This window comes from Cavia porcellus, unplaced genomic scaffold, assembly GCF_034190915.1.
Source record: "Cavia porcellus strain 051 isolate PalLab524CR breed Dunkin Hartley unplaced genomic scaffold, mCavPor4.1 scaffold_42, whole genome shotgun sequence".
NCBI classification, from domain to species: domain Eukaryota; kingdom Metazoa; phylum Chordata; class Mammalia; order Rodentia; family Caviidae; genus Cavia; species Cavia porcellus.
The window spans coordinates 260,859-287,713 of NW_026947525.1; the positions used below are offsets into that span (position 1 = coordinate 260,859).

The following is a 26,855-nucleotide window of genomic DNA, read 5'->3' on the forward strand; positions in this document are numbered from 1 at the left end:
TCATAGTTACTGATATTCTCTCTATTTTTATGATTTTGCCTTCTTTGTCTTCTGTATATAAACAAGAACATGTTGTATATCTCTTTCTGTGTCTGTCTTGAGTGAGAGCATTGTGTCCTCCAGGTCTACCATGCTATCATATATGGATAGATTTCTTGATTTTTACAGTCTGAATAATATTCCCTTTATCCTTCACATTTTTATTTTAAAGAGAATAGAACCAAGCAAAATAAAACAGAATAAAACAAATCAAAACAAACAAGTGTGACACAGGATTCAAAAAATAGGAACAGCACTGGTTACCATAATGCCTCTTTAAAATGGCTGCAAATACCTTCAGATATAGAAAAATCAAACAAAACAGGACAAAATAGAACCAATAAAAACAAAACAATGAATGCAATAAAGGACCTCAAAAGAAGACTATAGTAAATCCAAAATGGCTACCAGACTATATCTTGCTATCTTCAAAGAAGCTGCCAGTGCCATTGGCAGCTGCCAGTGCCATTATCAAACAAAATAAAATGTAATAAAACCCAACCCAACAAAACGAAAAAATGATTCATGACTTAAAAACAGGATGATAGTAAATCAGCAATGGTCATCATCCTCAGAGAGAGAGACCCCATAGATGCTACACTACACGTTTCCATCTTCTGAATAGATGATCACACCGCCGGCTTTAGACCTGCACAGTCAGTGAAACACTAAACACTACAAGCATTAAACTGTATTCTACCTCAGTAGCCATCTTTGAAGCCTGTGTTTCAATGGGTCAGCCAGTCACTTATGGCATGAGGTGGCAGGATGGAGGTTGGCTATTCTTTCCAACCCATGCACTGGAAGGGCTGGCATCTCACTGTCTCCATAGTAGCCTGCACATGGCACCGATTTGTGGGGAGCACTTGCTTCTTTATGACTTCTTGTTCTTTTCCTGCACAGTCCATAAATGCCACTGATGCACAGGAAAAGGCTGGTGTCTGGCTATGCCTCATAACGTTTTCTTTATCCACTCATCTGTAATCCACTCCTGAGATGACTCAGTGTCTTGGTTAGCATGAACTTCTGTGATTCCATTCCTTTGGCTGAATACCTGGAAGTTGGATTGGGTCACATAGTAGTTCTGTGTGTGTGTGTGTGTGTGTGTGTGTGTGTGTGTGTGTGTGTGTGCGTGTGCGTGTGCGTGTGCATGTGTGTGTGTGTGTGTAGTATGGCAGAGGGTGTTGAATTCAGTGCCTTTATACTGTGCTATCACCAGCATTTTCCCCCCACCTTTTGAGACCATTCAGGCTGGCCTTGGGCTCGCTTTGTCGCTCAGGCTGATCTCGAACTTGAAGTGATCCTCCTGTCTCTGCCTCCTGAGTGCTGAGATTATAGGACTGCACCACCATGCCTGGCTCCACGGCCATTTTCGTTTGAAGGCAGTTATGAAATTGCCCAGGCTAGTTTTGATGCTGTGGTGCATCATGCCAGGGTGGTTGATTATTTTTCCTGGTGTGCAGAAACTCTTATTTTTGTGAAATATAATTTGTTCTAGTTTCGGGGAGGTGTTGTTTCAGTTTTTTTTTTTTTTTAATGTGGTTTTGTATGTGTTTTTTTGTATGTAGTTTTGGAGCCAACCAATGTTAAGGAATTTTCCACCTGACCTCCCTCATTCCTATTATTTTAAAGATATTCCACTTTCAATTCTTTCCCTTAAGGCTTTTATCCATTTTAGCTGATGTTTGTGTGGGAGATAAGGAAAAGGTTTGGTTTCCTTTGTTCGAGTGTGGATCCACAATTGTCCCTACAGCACACACTGAGGGGACTGTCGTTTTTCTCGTGTGTGTGTCGGTCCCTTTAACAGTCTCATTAAATGCATCTGAATGGGTTTCTATCTGGACTCATATTCTGTTACTATTCTGTGGTGTATCTCATTTGTTATCAAGGTCTCATATTGTTGCAGTATAATACTATTTTAATTACTTTCATTGTAAAATAAAATTTGAAATCAGGTACAGTGATGTTTCTAGCTCTCTTCTTTTTTCTGAAGATGAGAGATAATTAATAGTCTCTTGTGTCCTCATAGAAATCTTAGAATTTTTTTTTTATTTCTAGGAAAATTTCACTGATATTTTAATAGCAATGCCATTGATATTTTTCTGGTTGATTTCAGATATTTTAATAATACTAATTCTTATATTCCAGTGTCATGGTATTATTATGAAATATATATTATGACAAAAGAATCAAGAGTCTTGATTCAATCCCCAGCACTGCAAAAAATAAATAAATCTGTAAATAAACAAAATTGCTTGTAAATAAATCTATAAATAACCAAAGCTATGGTGGGTAGCCCAGTTGAGAAGTGTTTTTTTTTTAATTTTATTTAAAAGGAAAAAGAGAAAAACCAAAACAAAACAAAGCGGTGTAAGGGTACAAGTAATAAAAAAAAAAAAACAGTAAGAAATCACCAGGTAATAGATTACATATTATCATCTTAGAGATAGTTGCTCAAGTCACAGTATCATAGCATACAGAGTGGACATTCAAACAGTGAGACTACAATCAGTTGTGTTCAATGATCCAACCAAAAACATTAATATGGTCAGCTATTTAACACACTTGCTAACCTAAACACACTTGCTGTTGTATCTTTTAGAGCACTTTTTTTCCTTCTGTTTTTTACAACAAAATTTACACATTTTGGGTTTTATTACTCCTTAATTCTTATTACTTTTTGGGGGAAAGAATAAAGTCAAATATGGCAAAACAAAGCTGTCAGTTCAAATCAAGGATAGACATAGCACATGATGTAAAACAGAGTACAAGGTTATCAACAATGGTTACCATAATGTCTCTTGTTTCCTTAAAAGGAATTGTCTGTCTCATTAGGTATTATAAAGTTGAACAAAACAGTAGAGAACAAGACCAATAAAACTTAAGCATTGTAAACATTACAGGAATTCCAAAGGAGACAATAGTCAAACCAGAATGGGTATCTTAGCGAATCTTATTGCCTTCAAAGTAGTTGCCTATACCCTCAAACTTGATACTATCATACAGAATGGAACAGAGTGTAACCAGTCAAAACAAGGTAGTGGGAGTATTACTGGACTTCAAAACAAGTTAATAGGAAATCAAATAAAGTTACTATTATATATCCTGCTAATTTTTTTTTAAATTTTTCCCCTTAATTAAAAAAACCATAAAAATATCTAAATAATTTTTTAATGAATAAGGGAGAGATTGAGATAAAAGAGGACATAACAATATAACAATACAGGTCAAAGCATGACAGTTTCAGCAACCTAGTGCTTCACCACCAAATAACCAAACTTAATAGTAGTTACCATAGTGTCTGTCTTTTTCCTTGAAACATTTGAATAAAACTTCACATACTATAGCTTCAAATATTTCCATATCAAGAAGCCCAGAATAAAGCCTTTCCAAATAATAAGTGAAAACTTTATAAGGCTTCAAGGCCACATAATGGGGAATCATGATTATCACGTATTATATATTTGAATCATTAATTACATTAGGGAAACTATTCAGTATTCACACATGCGAGATTGATTTATTTCACTTATGAGTATGGTCTCAAGCTGCACCCATTTATTGATAAATAACTCAATGTGACCTTGTTTATAGCTGAGTAATACTCCATTGTATAGAAATACCACAACTTTTTTATCCATTCCTCAGTTGATGGGCACTTGGGTTGTTTCCAAGATCTGGCAATTACAAATTGTGCTGCTATAAACATAGGTGCACATATATCACTGTTGTATGATGCTTTCACTTCTTCTGGGAATATGCCTAGAAGTGGAATAGCTGGAATAAAAGAGACTTCCAATACCAGCTTTTTGAGAAATCTCCAGACTGACCTCCACAAAGGCTGTACCAGTCTACACTCCCACCAAAAGTGTAGGAGAGTTCCTTTTTCCCCACAGCCTCTCCAGCATTTGTTGTTGTTGGTTTTCTGGATCCTGGCCATTCTTTCAGGAGTGAGATGATATCTCAGTGTGGTTTTAATTTGCATTTCTCTAATGACCAATGATGATGAACATTTTTTCATGTATTTCTTTGCCATTTGTATTTCTTCATCTGAGAAGTGAGTATTCATCTCAGATGCCCATTTTTGGACTGGATCTTTGAATTTTGGGGGTCTGAGTTTTTTTAATTCTTTATGTGTTTTAGACAAGAGTCCCTTGTCTGAGAGAGAGTTCACTAAAATCTTTTCCCAGTTTGTGGGTTTTCTTTTTATTGTGCTGGAGATTTCTTTTGACATGCAGAAACTTATTAATAAGAAGTGTCCCAGTTATTGATTCTGGGAAGTATTTCCCGTGCGGTTTGAGTCCTGTTCATGAATTCTCTACCTACCGCTATGTTTCTACCCATTTTGTCTCCCAATAGATTTAGTGTTTCTGTTTTAATATTCAGATCTTTGACCAATTTAGATTTTAAGTTAGTACATGGTGATAGACATGGGTCTAGCTTTAGTTTTCGGCAAATGGAGAGCCAGTTTTTCCAGCACGATTTATTAAAGAGACTGTCGTTCTTCCAGTGAACCTGCTTGGCTCCTTTATCAAAGATAAGGTGGTTGAGTGTGTTTGTAGTTGTGGTTGTATCTTGTAATCTATTCCATTGATCTTTGGCTCTGTTTTGATTCCAATACCATGTTGATTTTACTACTGTTGCTTTGTAGTATAACTTCAAGTCAGAGATTGTGATGCCTCCTGCCTTTCCTTTGCTGCTTAGAATTGCCTTTGCTATTCTAGGTCTCTTCTGGTTCCAGATGAATTTTAGGAGTGATTTCTCTAGATCTATGAGGTAGGATGATGGTATTTTTATTGAGGTTGTATTGAATCTGAATTAGAGTTTTGGGAGAATGTTCATTTTCACAATATTTATTCTTCTTATCCATGAACAAGGGATGTCTTTCCATTTTCTGAGAACATTTTCAGTTTCTTTTTTTAGTGTATTATAATTTTCCCTGTATAGTTCTTTCACTTCTTTTGTAAGATTAATTCCTAAATATTTCATTTTTTTGGTTATTAGTGTGAAGGATGTGGCTTCTCTTATTACTCTGTCAGTGAATTTGTTGTTGGTGTATAGAAATGCTATTGATTTTTCAGAATTGATTTTGTATCCAGCTACATTACTGAATTTATTTATTATATTTAAGCATCTTTCAATGGAGTTTAGTGTATCTTCTATGTAGAGTATCATTTCATCTGCAAAACAATGATAATTTAACTTCTTCTTATCCTATCTTTACCCCTTTTATTTTTTGCTCTTGCCTAATTGCTGTGGCTAGTACTTCCAGTACTATATTAAGCAGGAGTGGTGATAAAGGACATCCTTGTCTTGTGCCTGATTTTAAAGTAAAGGCTTTCAATTTTTGGCCATTTAGTATGATGCTGGCTGTTGGTTTGTCATAAATGGCCTTTATTATATTGAGGTAAAGACCATCTTTTCCAATTTTCTGTGAAGTTCTTATCATGAATGAATGTTGGACCTTATCAAAGGCTTTTTCTGCATCTATAGAAATGATCATGTGATTCTTACTTTTGGCTTTATTGATATGGTGGATTACATTTATTGATTTACGTATGTTGAACCATCCTTGCATTACTGGGATGAATCGCACTTGGCCATGATGTATAATCTTCTTGATGATTTGCTGCATCCTATTTGCCAATATTTTATTGAGGATTTTTGCATCTGTGTTCATTTGGGAGATCGGTCTATAGTTCTCTTTTTAGTTGGGTCTTTCTCAGGTTTTGGTACTAGAGTAATATTTGCTTCCAGGAATGACTTAGGAAGGATTGCTTCTCTTTAAATTTCATTGAATAGTTTGAGGAGTGTCGGTATTAGGTCTTCTTTGTATTTCTTGTAGAATTCTGCAGTGAATCCATCTGGGCCTGGGCTCTTCTTTGTAGGTAAGGACTTAATTACGTTTTCAATTTCAGTAACAGAGATTGGATTATTCAACAGTTTTACATCCTCTTCATCTAGCTTTAGTACCTCATATGTTTCTAAAAATCTGTCTATTTCTTCTGTGTTATCAAACCTTTGAGAGTAGAGGTTTTTGAAATAGGTTTTGATGATCTCCTGTATTTCTATTGGGTCTGTAGTGATTTCACCTTTTTCATTTCTTATTGCATGAAATTGAGCTTTTTCCTCCCGTTTTTAAATAAGGTTGACTAGGGGCTTATCGATTTTATTTATTCTTTCAAAGAACCAACTCTTTGACAAGTTGATTCTTTGGATTGTTTTCTTAGTCTCTATTGCATTGATTTCTGCTCTGATTTTTATAATTTCCTCTCTTCTTTTGGCTTTGGGCTTGAATTGCTCTTCTTTTTCTAGCTGTTTGAGGTGTAGCATCACGTTATTTATTTGTATTTGTTCTGATTTCCTGATGTGGGAACTCAGTGCAATACATTTTCCTCTCAGGACAGCTTTCATTGCATCCCACAAATTCCGGTAAGTTGTATCTGCATTTTCATTTTCTTTTAGGTATTGTTTAATTTCTTCTGTGACCTACTGTTTACTCAAGAGTGTGTTATTCAGTTTCCATGTGTTTGCAGGATTTTTGCAGTATCTTTTATCATTAATTTCTAATTTCAGAGCGCCATGATCCGATAACATGCAAGGGATGATTTCAACTCTTTTGCATTTGTTTAAATATGTTCTTTGAGCTAATATATGGTCTATTTTAGAGAATGATCCATGTACTGCTGAGAAGAATGTGTATTCTGATGTTGTTGGGTAGAACATTCTGTATATGTCTATCAAATCCATTTGTTCACAGGTGTGATTCAGTTCTGTTATTTCTTTGCTCATTTTCTGTCTGGTTGATCTGTCCCTTGGTGTCAATGGTGTATTAAGGTCTCCTGTTACAATTGTGTTACTGATAATTTGAGTTTTCATTTCTGTTAATAGTTGTTTTATATAACTGGGTGCTCTGGAGTTTGGTGCATATATATTTAAGATAGTTATCTCTTCCTCTTGGAGTTTTCCCCTAAGGAGTATGTAGTGATCTTCTTTGTCCTTTATGGTCATTGTTGGTTTAAAGTTCACGTTGTCTGCAAACAGAATGGCTACTCCTGCTTTTTTTTGGATTCCTACTGCATGAAGTATTGATTTTCATCCTTTGACTTTCAGTCTGTAAGTATCCTTCTGGGTTAGATGGGTTTCCTGTAAATAGCATATGGTTGGATTTTGTTTCTTGATCCATTCTGCTAGTCAGTTTCTTTTGATTGGTGCATTGAGACCATTTAAATTAATGGTTATTACTGTTAAATGCTGGTTTATTGTTGACATGTTATTTCTGCTGTTGCATCTTTATCTTTCTGTTCTGTTTAATTATCTGCTTTGCTTAGTGGGTTTTTCCTTTTTGTTTCTAAACTGTCTTTAAATATTTTTTGCAGGGTTGGTTTGGTGTTCATGAAGTTCTTCAGCTGTTCTTTGTAATGGAAGTATCATATTTCACCATCAATTTTGAATGATAGTTTTTCAGGATACATCAGTCTAGGTTGGAAATCATTTTGCTTTAGGATCTGGAATACTTCACTCCATGCTCTTCTTGACTTTATTGTTTGTGCTGAGAAGTCTGCTGTGATTCTGATAGGTTTTCCTTTATAAGTGATCTGTCTTTTCCCTCTGACAGCTTTTAATAATCTATTCTAGTGTTGGATTTCTGGGACGGTGATTATTATATGTCTGGGTGTAGTTTTATTTTGGTTATGACTATTTGGAGTTCTATATGCTTCACTGATCCTGATGTCGGTTTCTGATCGCATGCTTGGGAAATTTTCAGCTATTACTTCTCTAAATATCCTCTTGACATCCTTTATGTTGTCTCCTTCTTTTTCATTAATCCCTATCATTTTTATGTTATTTTTCTTTGCATCATCTTGCAGTTGTTGAATTGTTGTTTCCTGATTCCTTGTTATTTTTAAAAGATCTTTCCTTTCCTATTCACTAGCTGCAATCCTGTCTTCAAGGTCTGAAATTCTATCTTCACTTTCATTGAGGCGGTTTACAGCTTTCAGTGGAGTTTTTTATTTCCTGTATATCTCTGTGCATCTGCATTATGTATTCTCTTTGTTTCTTATATTGCTCATCTAGGGACTCTATCTTTTTGTTTAGTTCCTCCAATTTTTTAACTGTGTTTTCTTTAGATATATTCAGAATCTCTTTCATTTCTTTTATCATTTCTTTTATCATTTTACCTGGAAGATTATTTCGAGTTTGAATTTCTTTAAAGCTTCCTGGAGTTATTTGTTAATTTCAGTAGCTATTGTGTCCGATATTTGAGGTGAATGGCATACATTTTCTTCTATATACATTGCTCCTAGGATTTCTTGAGATGGGCTGCAGGTTTGAGGTTGTAATTTGGTCTTTTGTTTTTTCATTTTCCTATATTTCTGTGTTTCATGTGTTATTTGAAAGCTTACTCAAGGTCTGTTGGAAATCCCCTTCTATGTTCGCAGCTCCTGAGACTCTGGCACCCCATTACCCTAAGTCACTCGGCCTGTAGAACCAATGGCCCTCTTCTGCCTGTTTAGAACTCCATAGTTCCAGATAAGTTGGGCTTCAGGGACACTGTGCGCCCACCTGCTTGTTGGAAGCTCCACAGTTCTCCAAGCGCAACATGGATGGGGAGGCGGATGTAGATGCCTCAAACCCACTTATCTACTTCACTGCACCCAGAAGCCTGGAGGGTCCCCAACATTCTGGGCTTTGGGCAGAGTGCGCTTAGCACTCACCACAGGTCGCGGGGCCTCTGGAACCTGTGATGCTCCCCTGCTTGCTGAGATATCCACACTCCTCCAGACACATGGGGAGGCAGATGCAGGCGCCCCAGATCCGCCCAGCCACTCCTGTGCACACCGATGGTGAGGTGCAGGAGTCCCAAATAGGCTGGGCTCCAGGGATAGCATGCGCCCGCCTATTTGTTGGAAGCTCCACAGTTTTCTGAGTGCTGCCAGGATGGGGAGGCGGATGTAGATGCCTCAAACCCACTTATCTACTTCACTGCACCCGGAAGCCTGGAGGGTCCTGAACAGACTGGGCTTTGGGCAGAGTGCGCTTACCACAGGCCGCGGGGCCTCTGGAACCTGTGATGCTCCCCTGCTTGCTGAGATATCCACAGTCCTCCAGACACATGGGGAGGCGGATGCAGGCACCCCAGATCTGCCCAGTTCCTCCTCTGCACACCAATGGTGAGGTGCAGGAGTCCCAAATAGGCTGGGCTCAGGGGATAGCATGCGCCCGCCTACTTGTTGGAAGCTCCACAGTTCTCCAAGCACAGCCGGGATGGGGAGGCTGAGAAGTGTTTTTTAAAAGCAATTTTATTTCACTATAATTGACATACAATTAACTTACTGGTTTAAACTACAAAATTCAATGAATCTTGACATGGAACAAGGATATAGCTCAGTGGCAAAGGGCTCCCTGGCAAGTACAAGATCCTGTGTTTGGTTCCTGGTACCCAAAACAAAACAAAACAAAACTAAAGCTAAAAAAACAAACAAACAAAAAAAAACCCTAAGAATCTTGACCTTCATGAGCCCCTTGAAACCCCTCACCCCAGTGGAGATGCATACATCATTTTCACATTTTCTTTGTGGCTCAGTGTAATTGCTTCCTTCCATCCTAAGCAATGCATCTACTTTTTGTCTCTGGGAACCAGTTTTTTTTTTTTAGAGGTGCCAGGTCTGTAACCACCCAGGATTGCGGGGGGGGGGGTGTTATTTGATTTTGTTTTTGTTTTTGTTTTGGGGGGAGCTGGTAGGGTTTTCAATCCTCATAACCATGTTAGGTTTCCTGTGTGCTTATCCTTGTCAGTGGCTGAGCCATCACATCACACTGTGTAGATGAACCACAAATCCTCATGTGTCCATCAGCTGAGGCCCTATGTGGTGTTTCCAGCTTTGACCTTAAAAATGAAGTTGCTGCAGTCATTCTTGTGTTTGGATGGAGATAGCACTCATTTCCCCTGGGAAGGTACTTAGGTGTGAGGTTGCATCTTACAATTCTTCATGTTCAGCTCAGAAATTGTGTATCTATCTTTCAAAGTAGTTGTTCAAAGCAGAGTTAAGATTTCTGGATCTTCCTGTATTTTGTTTGTATATTTTTCAGTCTTTTTGACTGGATTTTATAAAACTAACCTAAGGAATGGTTTTTTTTTATTATTTCTAAAAGAATTTATTAATTCTAGAATTCTATTCAACATAAAATTCAGCACTTTTTTGACTTTGGATAGAATTTTAAAGGTGGAAAACCCCCAAAATACTGTATATACGCACATATATAAATCACCTATAATCTTAGCATCACAAATCTTTTGCTATGTGATGATTAATCTTCATTGTCAACTTGATGGGCTTGAGAGCTGTCCAAGTGACTGGTAACGTGTACTTCTGGGCTCATCTGTACGAGTCATGGAGGAGTGACCCTAGGTACTACATCTGGTCTCTGGTACCTTCCTTCCTGGCACTGTCCCTCCACTCTGCTTCCTGGCCACCATGAACTGAGCATCTTTGCTCCAGCACACCCTCCTGCTGTAGTGTCCCTGCCTTGGAACCACCCAGGACTGAATCCCCTGAAACCATAAGCCAGATTAAACTTCTCCTCTTCTTAGTTGTGGGTCTTGGATTCTGTGTCCCACTAATGGGAAAGCTTGACCAGGACAATTGTTTTTATTTTCATATATATACTTCAACCTATGCAGCTTTTGTAGAATTGACCATAATTAACCCTTACTCTGAGGTCAGATGTTTGAACTGTTTTCAATTTTTTTACCCCTTTAAATGAAATGTTTACAAACATACTGTTAAATGTATTGTTTCATGATTTAGAATTTTTGTGACTAATGGAATTAGATTATCCTAAAATGTAAATATTTACTTATTTTTTATGTTTGCTTTTATATAAATACCCAGAACACACAAATCCTTAGAAAGCACAATAGTGGTCCATGGCTGAGCATGGGGAATGGAGAATGACAGTTTAAGGAACCTGGGTTACCACTGGGGATGGTGGAGGTATTCTTTGCCAGGCATGATGAGGGTCTCATAGGCCTGAGTCATGAAATGCCACTGAACTGGGTGCTCCAGGACAGATGCTGAATTGTAGACTTGAATCTTGCCTTAATAAAGAAAGAAGCACAGAAGAGGAGTCTCCCTACCCCCACCACAGACATGCAGAGTGGGAGCCCCCTGAGGACAGTACTGGTCATGGAGAACTTTCCCAAACGCTTCTTCTCCTCTCTCTTCTGCTCAGAATGAAGGGATCAGGGACTTGTTACTGAGTGTAGGTAAAGAATCAAATGTGCAGTCAGGAAACAGGAGGCTTCATCTGTAAATTCTGTCCTTTGAGTGATATATTGGATGTATGTTATGATCAGGACCTGGGAGAGCATTACTCATCAAAAAATGAACAGAGAATTACAGAATTGTCCCTGAATCCACCCATCCCTTCTGGCCCCTTTATCACCTCTTATCTACCATCTAAAATATGTTAAAATATGCACGATACAAAATCCATTACCTTAGCCAGTGACCAGTTCAGTGTCATTAAGAGCATTTACCTTGTGCAGTCATGAGCACCATCCTGCTCCAGAACTTTATTTCCAAACTGCAACTGTGAACCCTCCCAGCAATAACTTCATTTCCCGTCTTTAAACCCCTGGAAACACCATTCTACTATCTGTCTTATGAATTGGACTCTGCTGGATAATCACATACATGTAATCAGATAATATTTTCCTTTTCTTTCTGTTTTATTTCACTTAACACAATATTGTAGGATACATATATAGTACCTGTTCATCCATCCTTTGGGGATTATTTCCATATTTTGTTTCATGGGAATAATCCTATTGTGAACATGGGAATGCAAATATCTGCTTGAGCTCCTGATTTCTATTAAGGTCTATAAGTAGATGTAGAATTGTTGAATCACAGGATAATTCTATACAATTTGGAGAGGACAGCTATGCTGTTCCCTACAGCACTGAGTCCATTTTACAACCACACAAACAGGTCATGAGGTTTTAGTTTCTCACTTTGATCCTCTGTACCAGGGACTGGGCACAGAATTTAATCAAGTTGCTGGCACTGATCATGCATCTGGGAAGCCTCAGACTACACTTCACCTGATGGGTTTGTGTGGTACATGGGGCAGTATGAACAGAGAGGGACTGGACCCAACCTGCACCCAGGTTAGGGTCAGTTCTGCAGTGATGAGAACTCTTTAGAGACTGTCCCCTTCTACACCATGGAAACCAGTAACCTAGTGACCCACGCCTTGCAGCTCCCCACTACCCAATGAAGCCCAGATGCCCCACAAAGCTGGCCTTTGCAGGGTGAGTGTGTGGATGCTCCACTTTCTGTGTTTTAGGGGAAAGAGCTAGATGAATCAGCTCTTGCTCCTACGTGACTAGTGGAGCAATGTTTGGCTGAGTCCTGAACTTAGTTGCTGACTTTCACAGTTCCCAGGGAACTGATGTTCAGTCTGGGATCTGCCTTGGGTGAGCTGGAAGAACTAGACTGTGTTCAAATGCCCTGTTCATGCCTGGGGCCCCAGTGAGTGCCAGAGGCTAGATGGGAGAGCTGGGGATGTAATCCTCACCCCTCAGTTCTCCTGGATCAGTGATAGGAAACCTTTTAGAGACCAAGGGCCCAAAATGCAACCAAAAGCTCACTCATTTATTATAGTGCCAACACTGCAATTAGACCTGAGTACTGACCTGAGGTTTTAGTTAGGAAAAAGAACTCATCCATTGACACATTTTGCCTTTAAAGAAAAACACAATCACAAAGTTTTCTATGACACAAACAAGTTTTTACTTAAAAGTGACAGTTAACATTTGGTATGCTTTCACAAAATTAATGATATCTTTGCTGGTGTATGCATACTGATAATTTGTCAAAGGTTGGCTCATTCTGCATTAGTTTCAGAGGAACACATGCAATTCTCAAGTCATCTGTTAATCTGTTTCATGTATCAGATTTAATAAGCTGAAAACAGTGGCCCACAAGCATAAGATGATCCAGAGTAACACAAGAATTCACCAGTGCTTTCATTGACTTAATTTTTTTTTGCTCTTTTTGAGACAGGATCTCACTATGTAGTTTAGTTTAGACTGCTCCCCAGCTCACTTTACAGCCCAGGCTGGTCTCAAACTTGCACCAGTCCTTCTGCCTCAACTTCCTGATTCCTGGAATTACAGGCATGCACCACCATGCATGGCCGATTTTAAATTATTTGGCAGAAAGTTCCACACTTCAAGGATTTTGTTTTTCACTTTAAAGATAGTAAAAATCAAACAAACCAAACAAAACAGAATAAACTCAATCAAAACAAAGCAAAAAACAAAGCAGTGAAACTGGCACAGAACTTCAAAGCAAGATATTAGGAAAACAATAATGGCTACCACAGTTCATCTCATTATCTTCACAATTGCTGTCCATTCCACAAGATATAGCAAAATCAAACCAAAAGAAAACAATAAAACCCATCAAACTGGAACACTGAAAAAAGCAAAACAATCAGAATGAAACAAAACAATGAGAAAAATATTGGATTTCAAAGATAAGATAGAAGAAAACCTCCCATATTTGCTATATTTCATTATGTTATCCTCCCAATAGATGCTCAGACCTTTGGTCCCAGACCTGCAAAGTCAAGCAAGCAATACAAGCATTCAGGTGCTTTTTGGACCTCAGTTGCTATCAGCTCAACATGTCCGCAGAACCAGCCAGTTGCTTATGGGAGAGAGCGATGCTGATTCTCAGCCCATGTGCCTGTGGTCTCACAGGAGGAGCTGACTTTTCTCTTCCTGGACCCCGCATGGCTTTTAAAGCTTGCCAGACAGCTTGGCTGGTTGTTTTCTTGGTGGGCTCCTCCTAGGCCCATTATGGCCCATTCTCGGGAGAAGCTGAGTTTTTTCCTCAGGATTTCGTTTTCAGAACTGCCAACTGTGCTGTCCTTTGTCATTCTTTCACACTCTGTCTTCTCAAGTGTTGCTCATTTGTCATAGAAATTATTTGTCCAACAGGTTTTTCTTGAAATTCCAATAATTGTATTTCCATATTTCCAAATCTAACCAGTGTTATGATGAACAATCAAGTTCTTCAAATTTGGCTTTATCTGGAGAAGAAAGAAAACACAGGGTGAGCTGGCTGTGTTGGCGCATGCCTATAATCCCTGCACTGAGGAGGTGAGGCAAGAGGATCTCTGCAAATTCAAAACTAGCCTGGGCTACAAAGTGAGCACAAGGTCAGCCTGAGCTGCACAGCAAGACACAGTTTCAAAAAACAAAAGCAAACAAACAAACAAAAAACTCCAGTGTTGTCTCCATGTCACAGAACTGTGAAAGTCTGGTACTAAGATTCTCCTTTGAAGCTACTACAATGGTAGCAAATTCTTTGTAGGTTTCCTGATGGCTTGTGGGATTGTCAGCAAATGTTGTAGAATTTTCTAAATGCATACTTAGAATTAGAAAATAATTCAGCTGCCTACTTTCAAGATCTCTTTCAAAAACCTGCAGTGTTGGATCAAATGTGTTGATATTACGATACATTTTTTCACCTGTTTTTCTAAACTTTGTAGTTTTTTGTTTAGTACACAGAAGTGTAGCATAAAATCTATGAAAACCGTGAGACTTTTATGTGAGGCCACATCAGTGACCTGTGGATATTTCTGCCATTTTTCATCCTAAACAGCCTTATTTCATCCAAGCAGCTGCAGATCTCCCCGGACACGTCAGCTGCTCAGCCATGGGACACCATTGTACCTAAGTAAATCAATACACTGAGCCATATTTTGCTATGCACAATAAAATTTAAAATCAGGCATCTACAGGAATATTTGTTTTAGAATGATAATTACAAGAACTAAGAGACTGGGAATAGTTCCAGTTTTCCTTCTAGAAACTCTCACCTTTCAGTTTCACCAAGTTTAGCAACACTTTTGTGGTTGGTGTCAAAGCGTCATCTGACACTTGATGTACAGTACCCAGCAGTTTCACCACACAGAGTGCACAGTGCTGTCCCACTGTGTGCAGTCACTCCAATGACTCTCTTCAGGCCTCCTGGGGTGATCTCTGCCATGTATTTTCAGTTTTGTGCTTTTTTTCCTCTTAGTCATTTTTTGGTTTTTAAACTTCATGTCTATGAAAAACATAAAAGTTTTTTAAAGGTAAAGCACCAAATACAAACCTACCCCTACAACAAAAATAGCTAATACTATTAGTTAACACTAAAGAATTGGGTGTTACCTGAATTCACAATCTATATCAGTGATTCTCAGTTGGGGTTCCTCTTGAATTTTGTGGCCATCAGCACAAGGAAGCAATGTTTTACTGACCAGCATCTTTTGGCCTGCCCTAAAAAAGGCATCTGAGTGCGTTGCCTACCTTGTGGGCTTTTGCTAGCATCACACCCAGGCCAAGCAAATATATCCTTGACTTTTTTTCATAAATTAGTCACACACAACTAAACATGATGCTGTTTATATATGCCAGGGGGACGGCATAACATTAAAAGTGTCTCTGTCTCTTAATTACAACCTCTTCATTAAAACTTAGATATTAAGTTTCAAATTTTCATAAGAAAACTCAAAGCTAAAATCTTGCATTAGTAAAAATAGATGTACTAAAACTCACACTTAATACGAGCAGAGTCAAAGGCCAAGGGTAAAGTGCCCTGTGTTGACAGGCAGAGAAAGATGTGGGGCAGGTACATGTCAAGAGGTGCCAAGGAGACCAGCAGTCACCAGAAGAGCTGAAGAACAAGACTCCCTTTGTGACCTCAAAGGGAGAATGACCATGTTAACACCTTGATTTCTGATTTTGAGTTCCCAGGCCTTTAAAGAACACATTTCTGCTGTTTTAAATCATTTGGTGTGTGGTACTCTAAGCTTTCCCTGGGAAGCTAATATAACAATTCACTGTGTGTGAGGCACTGCACCAAGTACTCCAGGTGACAGTGGGAAAGTAGCAAAGACCCTTCAGTGGGGGAGGCAGACTGTCCCCCTCTGTCCTTGGTGTGAAGTGAAAGCTTGTTTTCCCAGTCAGTGCCTGGTCAGGCATCATAGCTCGGCTCTTTGCTCATCTCTCTGTCAGCTTTCACACTTTGACAGCCCTCTACCCGGTTTGCAGTTAGATTTGGAAAACCTGAGATCTTTTGGGTCACCACACAGGCCATGGTGATCAATGCCTATGCTGAATCACGATCACTGTGGTCAGTTACACACCTGCACACCTATCTTCCCTCTAGGTTGTGAGGACCAGATGTCATGGGTTACTAAGTCTAGCGCCCTGCACATGCTAGACAAGAGCTCTACCACTGAGCGATGTGCCCAACACTGTCAGGGATTTTTAACATCACTTGTATTATTTAGCAAAGTGCCTGGCACAAGTGCCTAAAGACTACTAAAGAAACAGGTTAAGAACAAAGCTAACTTGGCATGCTACTACATGCCTGGAGAGCCAGCTGCTCAGAAAGCTTAGGCAGGAATACCATTTGACCTTATGAGTTTAAGGCTTGCCTCTCAAAAAAAAAAAAAAAACAAGTCTCAAATAAGCAAAACAGATCACTCTGAGGTTATGAATATATCTATATTCATATTATATTCAATATATTATATGAATATATATATAGATAGATAGATAGATAGATAGATAGATATATCCACTTAAAGAGATGTTAGGAGTTTCATAGCCACAGAACTGTAATTGCCCTCAAACTAGCAATTACCCAAAAATACATCAACCTGTGAGTAGAAGAGACTGGCCAGGAGAAGGGACAAATCAAGGTGAGACTCAGAGTCGTGAGAACAAATACATCTGTAACTACATGAAACAGGTCATAGATGTAATGGCTTGTGGATGGATCAATGTGTAAAACTCACAAACATAAAGATAAGTGAAAAAGTCACACACACCCTCAGAAAACACAAACTGTAAGAGCACATACAGGGATATAAATGCACATGCATATGTATAACTGATAAAAACAGGACAAATTATTCTCTGGATAGTATTTATCTTGGGGGAGGAGAGGAGAAGCAGCCAGAAAAGAGGATAAGAGGTGGATGTTAATTTCATTTATGAACATTCATTGAATTCAACATTTTCCTTTCTTATTCCTTGTTACCAAAGCTTCACTTTCCTAGCTGCCTTCCTACGAAACTTGTCAAAGTTGACTCGCTGCTCCGTCTCCACCTCCTGGCCATTCTGTGAACTACAATGCTCTGCTAGAGAGAGTTCCTGACGCAGCCAGGCTGAGTGAGAGGGATTCTGGTTAATACTTTGGGCAGAAGACAAAGCCAGCCAATCAGCCAAGCCCTTCTAGTGTGCAAAAACCAGTTTAGGGGCCTTTTGTTCAAGCACACAACATCTCTCAGACCCAACACCCACATGTGCACTCAAATAGAGTGGGACAAATCCATCAACCTAGTCACCTCCTTCTGATTGCCATCTCTCCTAGGCACCACAGATCTCACTTACAAGTGCAGTTTGCAGGTCGTAAATATGAGGAGATATCTTTATCGCACTCTACATCTTAAAAACACCCTACACTCTTGGGAAAACAAATGTATTTAATATACTATGAGGTTAGCAATAATTAATAGCAACACTATGTAGAAACTTTAACATGTATTTACTTAGATTTTACTCATAAGGCAAAGTTTAGATTTTTTAATAAAATACAGAATTTGAGGATTAAAGGACGTCTATAGAAATCTCGTAAATATAGGAAACTATGTTAATGACCATATATATATATAGACTTATTACCCAATACAATTGTATCTCATTCATGTAGTAGCAAAATGCTTATTTAATAAATCCCAGTAGATGTAGATCAAGCTTTAAGTGCCAGGACCAACTTTAAAGAGATGTCTAGATATTTAACGGCTGCTTAACCTTTACATGTACACTGTGTGACAGAGAGCACCTGCTATTTTTGTATGCACTAAACGTATGCAGCCTTAACTCTGTACCTGACATTCTCCTGATCTCAACAACAATTTTCCTGGGATGGGGACAGAACAACCAACCACCAAAGCAGTGGGGCAGCTGCTCCCAGAGCTTTTCTTGTCTTGGTTCATTTAGGAAGTTGCCACAGTCCTCTGGGTCGCTCTTTGGGCCCTGTTTGTGTTTTCAAGAACTTTCTGACAATATGGGGACCATCGTAAGAGAGGCAGGAGCCACTGTGAGGGGTTTAAGAGTGGAGGAGAAAGAACTCCACATGCACCTTGGAAAATTAGTGATGCACAGCTGCAGAACAGGGTCAGGTCAGGGCGTTGGCAACACTAAGAGTGAGCAGCAGATGGAAGGGAGCTGCTTCCTGACCCAGGCTAACAGGATGCTTGCAGAGGGCAGGCCAGGCTCAACAGGCATGAGCTGCGAGATGGTGGAGGATGAGGACCCAATCAGATGTTAAGGGTGATCAGAAATCAGGGATGGAGGCTTATGGCCAGCTGAATTAGCAGGACACTTCCTAAGATTGGATAATGCAGATACCTGAGCCTGTCACAGAGTACATAGCAATTCTCCTCCATGACAAGACAGGAAACTCTACACAAGGCCCAGCATGAGTAGAGGTCCCCATCTCCTCTTTGTGAAGACTCCTCAGACCCTGTCAGGATCCTGACTAGGGTTTGGGCAAGGAGAGAATATTTGTCAGACACAAATGCAAGTGACACATGCCACTACCCAATACAATTCTTAAAAGTCAGGGCTGTGAAACAAAATAAAACAAAACCAGAAAGCTAAGATTAAGACTTCCTGAGGTAAGTCAGGAAATAGCTGTAGGAGAGTAGGCAAACCAGCTGAAGGTGATACTGCAGAATGTTCCTAGATTTAGAGAACAACTGAAGCTCTTCACCTCCTCCTCCAACACCCCTCACCCAGGAATGTCTTTGTTAACTAACAGTCAGATGCATGTGTGACTCAGGTGTCTGCCTAGGCAGGGAGCTGTCTCTGAAAATAACTCTGTGGGAATCCCCTGCAACAAACTTCACTGCATCTGCCTTATGGGGCTGCCTTGAGGAAGTGCACCTGAATTGCAACACTGTTTCCCATGTACTATTTTTTTAGACTTCTATTTTTCACAGCTGACACTGAATAACTAGTAAACATTCTTTTCCCTCTGCTGTTAAGAACGGCAGTGTCCCACTGAGGGGAAGGAAGTGCAGGCAATGTGAGTTAGACACCACTGTTGGCCCATGAGAGATGCACACATGAAAATTGCTTTTTGTTTGTGTCTGTGATAGTTTGGATTGTAATTGTCCCTCAGAGATCCTTGTGGTAGAGGTTTGGTCATCAGCCTGTGGCACTACTGGGAAGCCAGCATGAAAGAATGTAAACACAACAACATATACAGAGCCTGGATGATAAAGATACAATTGTTCTCTCTGCTTGCTGCCTGCTGCTGCTGATGGGCCGATGTCTGCCTTCCTGCTGTCTCTGGGGACCTCACAAGCAATTTACCCCTTAGCCTCCTCAACTCTGATAGCTATAAAGGCAAGGGAGTAAAGTTCCCTCCAGCAAGGAGGGGGTTCTGAGTAGGATACCCACGAGGCAGTCTTTGTCTAGAAGTTTTAATGGGTTTAGAAAAGAGCTACCCTATGGAAGACTACCTACTTTTCAGGGTTCAATCTATGCAGTGTTGTGAGGAATCACTCAGAATGCTTCACATTTCAGGGATATCTAAAGACAACTGAGGACCTGACCCTGGTTGTCTGCATAGGCACACAGTGGGATATAGTTATGTGACCATGACTTAGCACAGGTGAACTTGTATGCACTGGATAGAACTCTACACAAGAATGTAAATATGAGATAACAACCTGGGTAAGAATTATACAATAAAAAAACACAGTGGTTCTCTGCTGTGCTCCACGCTGCCTACCTTTGTTGCTGATGTCTTGAACATGTACATTCTCTAATCTTGGGACCTCACGCATGAACATCTTCCTTGAGTCACCAAAGCAGGCCAACCAGTGTTCACACAGTGCCCATGCACAGGCCATGTACCCTCCAGCCAATGGCCTGCCAGATTATGCTCTGGAAAGGTCTGGAACAGCTGAAGGACAGTCAACAGATGTTTCGGTAAGGTCCCTGGAGGATCACAACTCAGCAGGCTCCATTTTGGACTTCAAGATTCTGTTTTGGGGCTGCTGGCCTTAAGGCCTAGTAGAATCCTAACTCCTATTTCAGTAATTCCTGTTACAATGATGTCAACCTAAATCAGTCACCCTGGAACCATGTCTACAATAAATCATTAATAGGAAAAGGGACGCTAAAAATGTACAAACAATAGTTACCTTTCTACACAGAAAAAGTGCAAATATTTCTAATTTTTTCTCCTTGTTTGTTGGACTTTTTGAAATGTGTGAATATTATCATAATTATCAAAACAATGATTAAGGGGCAAACAGAAAAAGAAAAATTAGAGGATGGGGAGAGGATTCAATGGTGAAACTTTCAAAGCCCCATTGCGTGGTGACCTGATTTAGGCCTCTGCTCCCTCCCACTGCAGGACAAGCCATTGTCCTCTTGTTTTTCTTAGGGAAACACAACAGCCTTGTTCTTCTTCCTTGATGGCCAGGGATGCATGGCTGAAGAATCAGCTGCAAACAGTTTCTCCTGGCCACCTCTGACTCAAGAACACCATGGAAATGCTGTTTCTCACCTCCAGTCTCTGTACAGCTGCTAAAATAAGTGATTGCTTTTAAGTGAGAAAATTAAGCATGGAAAAGTGACTGGATCTGTTTAAGGTCATTTCTGCAATTGTAGAGTCAGCATGCAGACCCTGTTCCTGGTATTTGACAGTCAGCTCCTGCCACCTGAGGCAAGGGATCATTCTGCTACAGTACATTGCTTGGGGACAAAAAAACTTCCATCAAATAATAGCAAGATTCTTAGCCTTGGACCTCTTGATTCATATTCCACATGCAAGAGTCTGAGCCTTGAAAATATCTTCAATCAGCTTGGACCTAAAACTACAGTTCCCTGGTCAGTCATTTGGACTGAACATCCACCATAGTACATTCCCATAGCTTAAATTCCAGGATAAGAAAGGGAGGGCTGGAATGTATCTTGAGGTAGAGACTTGCCTAGCAGGTAGAAGGTCTTGAGTTCCATGCCCAGCATGAGATTGTATAACTGCTTACAAGTGATTTTTAAGACCAGAGGGAGAATGAAAACTGGACAGAGGAACACTATTTGCTATAATAAAGCAAAAGAAATGACAAGCTTAGTGCCTACACTAAGGAAATCTGATGAGACCTCATTTCACTATAGAGCCTTATAAGTAGTGAAATTCTGTGTGATACAAATCTAAAATTGTGTGCTACTGCTTGTTTTCTTTCTGTCAACAAAAGTGCACCATTTTTGTGTCAGACATTGAGGTGAGTACTGAGAAACAATGATTACCTGTTGTTTTAGTTACTTTTCACTGGTTGTTGAGACAAAATACCTGATGCCCAACATGAAAGAATGAAGGGTTTATTTCTTACAGATTGGAGGTTTCAGTCCATCCTCAGTTGGCTCCAAGGCAAAATGACATGGCTGAGAGGCAGCAGTTTGTGGTGGATACAAACAGCAAGCATGAACAGCAAAAGAGAAAGGCAGGCCTTCTTCCCACAGGTACACTGTATGTTCGCTCCACCCCTGTGTAGATGTAGCACTCATACCACCAATCTAAGTGTTAGACAATGAACCATTCAGAAATGCTAGATTTGGCCACATCCATGATTGCATGAGGCTTGAATGGTCACTGACATAAACCATGACACCAGTAGAGACAAAGAGCCTGCTCTCATACTCTCACCACAAAGCTTACAGTCTATTGATATTTATCAAATCACTATCCAAATATGGGCTGAGCATTCCTAATATGAAATCTGAAGTCTGAAATGCTTCAAAGTCCAAAACTTTTTACTACTGATACAGTGCCAAAAGTAGAAAATTCCACAGCAAGAAATTTTGTTTTCAAACACAAAATGTTTTTTAATTAAGATTATTGGCACATTTTAGGTGTAAATTATGATCATGTTAACCACGGGAAATTTGTAGCATACATGATATGAATCTTTTTTCTCCATTCCCCTACCTTTCCTTCAAGTCTCTTCCCCTCCTTATTTATGAAAGGTTTGTTTCTTTCTTTTCTCATTAATTTTTTTTGCCTTCCTTCCTTTCGCCCTCCTCCATCCCTAATTCCCCATCTCATTAGATAACATTCACAATATGTATTTTATTTTGGTTCTTATCTACATTTTCAATTTCCCACAACAGGAAAACAACTCAGTACACATGTTAAACACGACATTATTAAAAATATAATGTAAAATTATCTTCAAGCTATGAATATGAAGTATATATGATCTATAAATAAATTTCATGTTTAGACTTGGATCCCATCCTCAAGATAACTTATTATATATATGCAAATTCTCCAATAAACCAAAAATTCACAAATTCCAAACACATCTGGTCCCAATCATTTTGTATTAGGGACAGTGAATATGCAGATGTTTAATTAACAATCTTATGGAAGAAGTACAAGGGCTGATCAAGATATACTAATTATAAAAATAAAACAAATAAACAGCTAATATTAAAAATTTTTAAATTTACTACAATAAAAGATATGTGCCCATTAATTCTCCTTTAAAAAATACCTCCTTAAAATAAATAAAATACACCTCCTTGCTTCAAAGACACTTCTTCATTTGTTCTTGCTTTTTTGAAGCAGTTTTGGAAGTCCACTTATACAATTGTCTACAAATTGAGATAAATAATATAGTGACTGATGCTGCTGAGTGCCATCCAATGGAAAGGACAGCTCATAAATATATTTTGGTGTGTCCTCACCCACCTGATTCATCAGATCTGGACCCTTGTGACTTCTGACTTTTCTGCAAAATCAAAATGACCATGAAAAGTAAATAGTTTGAATTGATTCAAGACATTGAAGCAGCCACAACAGCAAAGCTAAGATCCTTATAAGAGGACATCCAGAATTGATTCAGAAGAAAAAGGCAAGAATGATGGAATAAGTGCATTCAAATGAAGGAGGAACTGGGTGTGGTGGTGCACACCTGTAAACTCAGCACTTGGGAGGCTGAGGCAGCAAAATCTGAGTTTGAGACTAGCTTGGGCAACACAGTGAGTTCAAGGACAGCCTGAGCTGCATAGCAAAATCCTGTCTCAAAAAACCAAAAAACAACAAAAAAGAACACCTAGCTGATTGGTTTAGCACAGTTTTGTGTTTGTGTTTAGATTACTGACTTACTAAAGATGGAAGACCTTCCCTGTGTATGGTGGGCAACCAATAGGCCTGCATCCTGGATGCAGTAAAAAGAGAAAGTAAAATGTCTGGCTCTGCCTCTTCAGAAGAGTTCGAGTGCTTGCCATCACCTTAGGTGTCATTTCCAGTCTCCTAGCACAGATTCTTTTGCTTCCTGCCAGGGACTCTTCCAGGACTCTGCAGTGAGGTCCAGGACTCAGACTATTGACTGGATCTTTTGCATCTCCAAGGAGAACATGGCCCTTTTGTGTTCTCCACCTGACTCTGCAGATGGCCTTCCTCAGACTCCTCTGTAAATCCTTTAAGTGTCACACACACACAAATTAAATCTGACCCTCTAGTGAACCCTGACAAAAACTGCCTCTACTACCTGTGCAACCTCCCATGAACAATTTGCTGCCTCACTCATGTGAAAAATACAAGGCAGAACTGTAGTGGTGCTGTGCTAACTATGGGTTAGTTAATGGAGGGGTTGGTGTGAGGTCTCTTGGGTTAAAATTCTATCCACTGCTTTGTCATTGGAAAAGGTATTAAATATTGGTGTCTAGGCTCACACAGCTATGAAAATGAAGATAATTGCTAACTCACACTCTTGTAAGAATTAACATATGTAAAGTGCCTCAGAGAGGCCCTGGCCTGACACAATAACTGGTACATATGCTTGTTATTATGTTATATTAACATGTAAACATACTTTTAAGTTATGAAGACATTAGACGACAGATACCGAAAGCACTCCTTTCTCTGCAATAAAAGAAAGGCAACAAAGCAAATAACAATGGCATCTGAGCACTTGCTATATGCTAGGAACCATGGGAAGATCTCTGCAGGGTTTCATTGGATCTTTACAGCAGTGCCAAGGAATGACTACTGCCATTCATCACGGTTCGTTTTTTGAATAAAGTAAACCCCACAATATTTCACAACAAAATAATAGGAGAATAACAATAGTGGAAATTGAGGCTGTGAGAAGCATAGCAGTGTGCCTAATGTATCAGGGCCAGAAGTTTTGAGTCCAGACATCTAAATTCCAAGCCTCAGACTCAGTCCACTCCTCTGCTTTGTCTCACAGTGGGCCTGGGGTTCAGGGTCTCCCAGAAGCCTCATCAGAGACCTCCACCTGCAGCCAAACCCTGCTTCAGTGGGGACCTAACCCCCACTGCCAGGTCCACTGCCTCATTCTAGTCCCACTGGCAGGCTTGCACCTACTTGGCCCCAGCTTCTGGCCCCGCCCCTCACACCGCTTCGCCCTACCCCCCAGCCTTGAGTGAAGGTTCCGCTGCCCCCGCCCCTCCCCCAGGGGGCCGCGCCCTGGACGCCCGGATCCGTGCACCTCCACATCCCGCTCTGTCTCGCCCATCCCCCAGCCTCGCCCTCGCAGCTATTGCTGGTCTTGTGTGTGGAGTCGCCATTTTGCTGGTAGAGATGCCATCTGGAGATCGCAGCGCTCCTCTTTCCTCGGCCTAGGCTGCTGTGGGGCGGGGGATGGGGCCTGGGGCCTGGGCCAGGTAGGCGGGCGTGAGCCGGCGGCGAGGGGCGGTGCGGCCTGGTGGCCCCGACGTTAGCGGCGCAGTGAGTCCTGCCGGCGGGTTCGCGGGCCGGGGCGGCAGCGGGACCGGCGCTCGGGGCGACCCAGCCTGGGTCCTGAAGGGCCCCTAGCTTCCTTTCTCCCTCCTCTCCGTCAGGGTTAGAATGGCCAGGCCTCGCGTGCAGCCCCGGGGTCTTGGCCCAGCCAGGCGCTGTTGGGAGCCCAGCCTAGCTGTGGGAACTGAGGCAGGCAGCTCAGGTCTCACATGGCCTCTGCTGTCAGTGAGCCAGGCCATGCTGAGCCACTGATATTTACCCCCAAAATGACGATTTTATTCCACTCGGAGCTCCTCCCTGCAGAGACAGAGAGGACCTAGATGTTACAGAAAGGTAGCAGTTATTATTCTACCTGGACATGCTTTGGCTCAAGTCCCTTCCATTGATAGGGGGGTTTCTGCTTCTTTTCAAATTGGCGCCACTTGGGTGTTTAGGCTTTGTGAGGAGTCTGAATGTGGCATGGGGCTTTGAGGGATGAGCCAGTGTGATCAGCAGTTCAAAAATTTAAATCCACAAATAAAACTAATTCACCAACATTGTTGAACCTGCTGCAGGATACCCATCTTGTCCATATTCGGCTGTCTCTAACCATTACTCCCCTGTTCTGCTCACAGCATTTATGTATTTGCATAGTGTTGAATATTTATATTATATGCATAGGTAGAGTTGCACTTAGTTATCCTGTTACTGACCATGTATACAAATCTAGTTCCTCTTAGAAAAATTGGTGTTGAGCATGTATCTTTTTTCTTGGGATAAATTCCGGAAATTGGAAATAGTAAATCAAAGTTCTGTGTTCTTTCCCTGGCGCTTGATATGAATTGCTTCCTAAACAAGACATGTTTAAATAGACGACTTTCAAAATCTAGGTATTTGTCCAGTTATCTGGACAAATTTGGTGTTCAGCAAGGTGTTGAGTTCTTTTCTGTGCTGGCTAAGAAACAGGCCACACAACCTACTGTTTGATTTTGTTTTTAAGTCATGTATCATGTTCATCCTTTTGTTTTGATTGACTATTTTTTTTTATTTGGTTTTATTCCCTTTAAAATAAATTTTAAAAAAAATTTTCTTGCTATGCATGGTGGCGCATGCCTGTAATCTCAGCACTCTCAAGGGTTACACAAGAGGATCACAGAGAGTTCCAGGCTAGCCTGAAATACATGGTGAGTTCAGGGTCAGCCTGCAGTACGTAGCAAGATGTTGTCTCAAAACAAAACAAACTAATAAGTACTTTTTTCCTCTTTTCTTATTTTATATAGCACAAGTAGATGGTAAAACAGAAAATATGAAAACATTTATAGATTAAAATTTTCATAACAGAATAGTTATACAATAATGATTCTTATACTGTGTTCAGTGATCCCAGGGAATTCTCCATGAGCTGTATGCCCATATACTTTAGTTTTTTTTTTTAATTTTTGAGACAGACTTTAAATAATTTACTCAATTCCCCAGATTGGGTTTAAACTTGTGGTCCTCCTACCTTAGCCTCCCAGAATGCTGAGAGTGCAGGTATAAGGTATCTTCACTTGGCAATTCACAATAATTATGTATGTTTGTGGGATGACATGCACTTGTGATCTATGGCTCCTTTGTAGAAAGAATCAATCAAGTTAATGTGTCTACCACCTTACCTACAGATTGTTTCACAGTGAATGGGACTGCCAATCTCATTGTTTAGCAGTTTTGAAAGCTATACTTCTTATTAACTGTGGTCACCATGCAGTTTATTGTAAAATTGAACATTTCTTCTCCATTGTGACTGAGACTTTGTATTCTTGGGTGAATATCCTCCTTTCCCCCTCCTTCATGGAATTGATCATTTTTTTAAATCAATGTGCCCAAGAAAGGTGTGGAGGCTCAAGATAGTTGGGGCACACTGCTCTCCAGAAGACCAGGTGATGGTGCTCTACAGCCCCTCACATCGCTCCCAGTTTGTCTGTGTTTTTT

At 40.1% G+C, this 26,855-nt stretch overlaps 1 protein-coding gene across 1 annotated transcript; it reads right to left on the reverse strand.

The window, feature by feature from the left end:
• Positions 1–12,818: 12,818 nt before the first annotated feature.
• On the reverse strand, positions 12,819–26,579 carry LOC106025358 (uncharacterized). Its single transcript, XM_063243940.1, has 8 exons — positions 26,540–26,579; positions 25,165–25,202; positions 24,655–25,076; positions 22,890–22,929; positions 21,529–21,712; positions 19,920–20,093; positions 14,941–15,170; positions 12,819–14,148 (listed from the first exon to the last, which is right to left on the reverse strand). The coding sequence occupies exons 1-6, from the start codon at positions 26,577–26,579 to the stop codon at positions 20,068–20,070; spliced, it is 750 nt and encodes a 249-aa protein (XP_063100010.1). The 3' UTR covers positions 12,819–14,148; positions 14,941–15,170; positions 19,920–20,067.
• Positions 26,580–26,855: the final 276 nt, after the last annotated feature.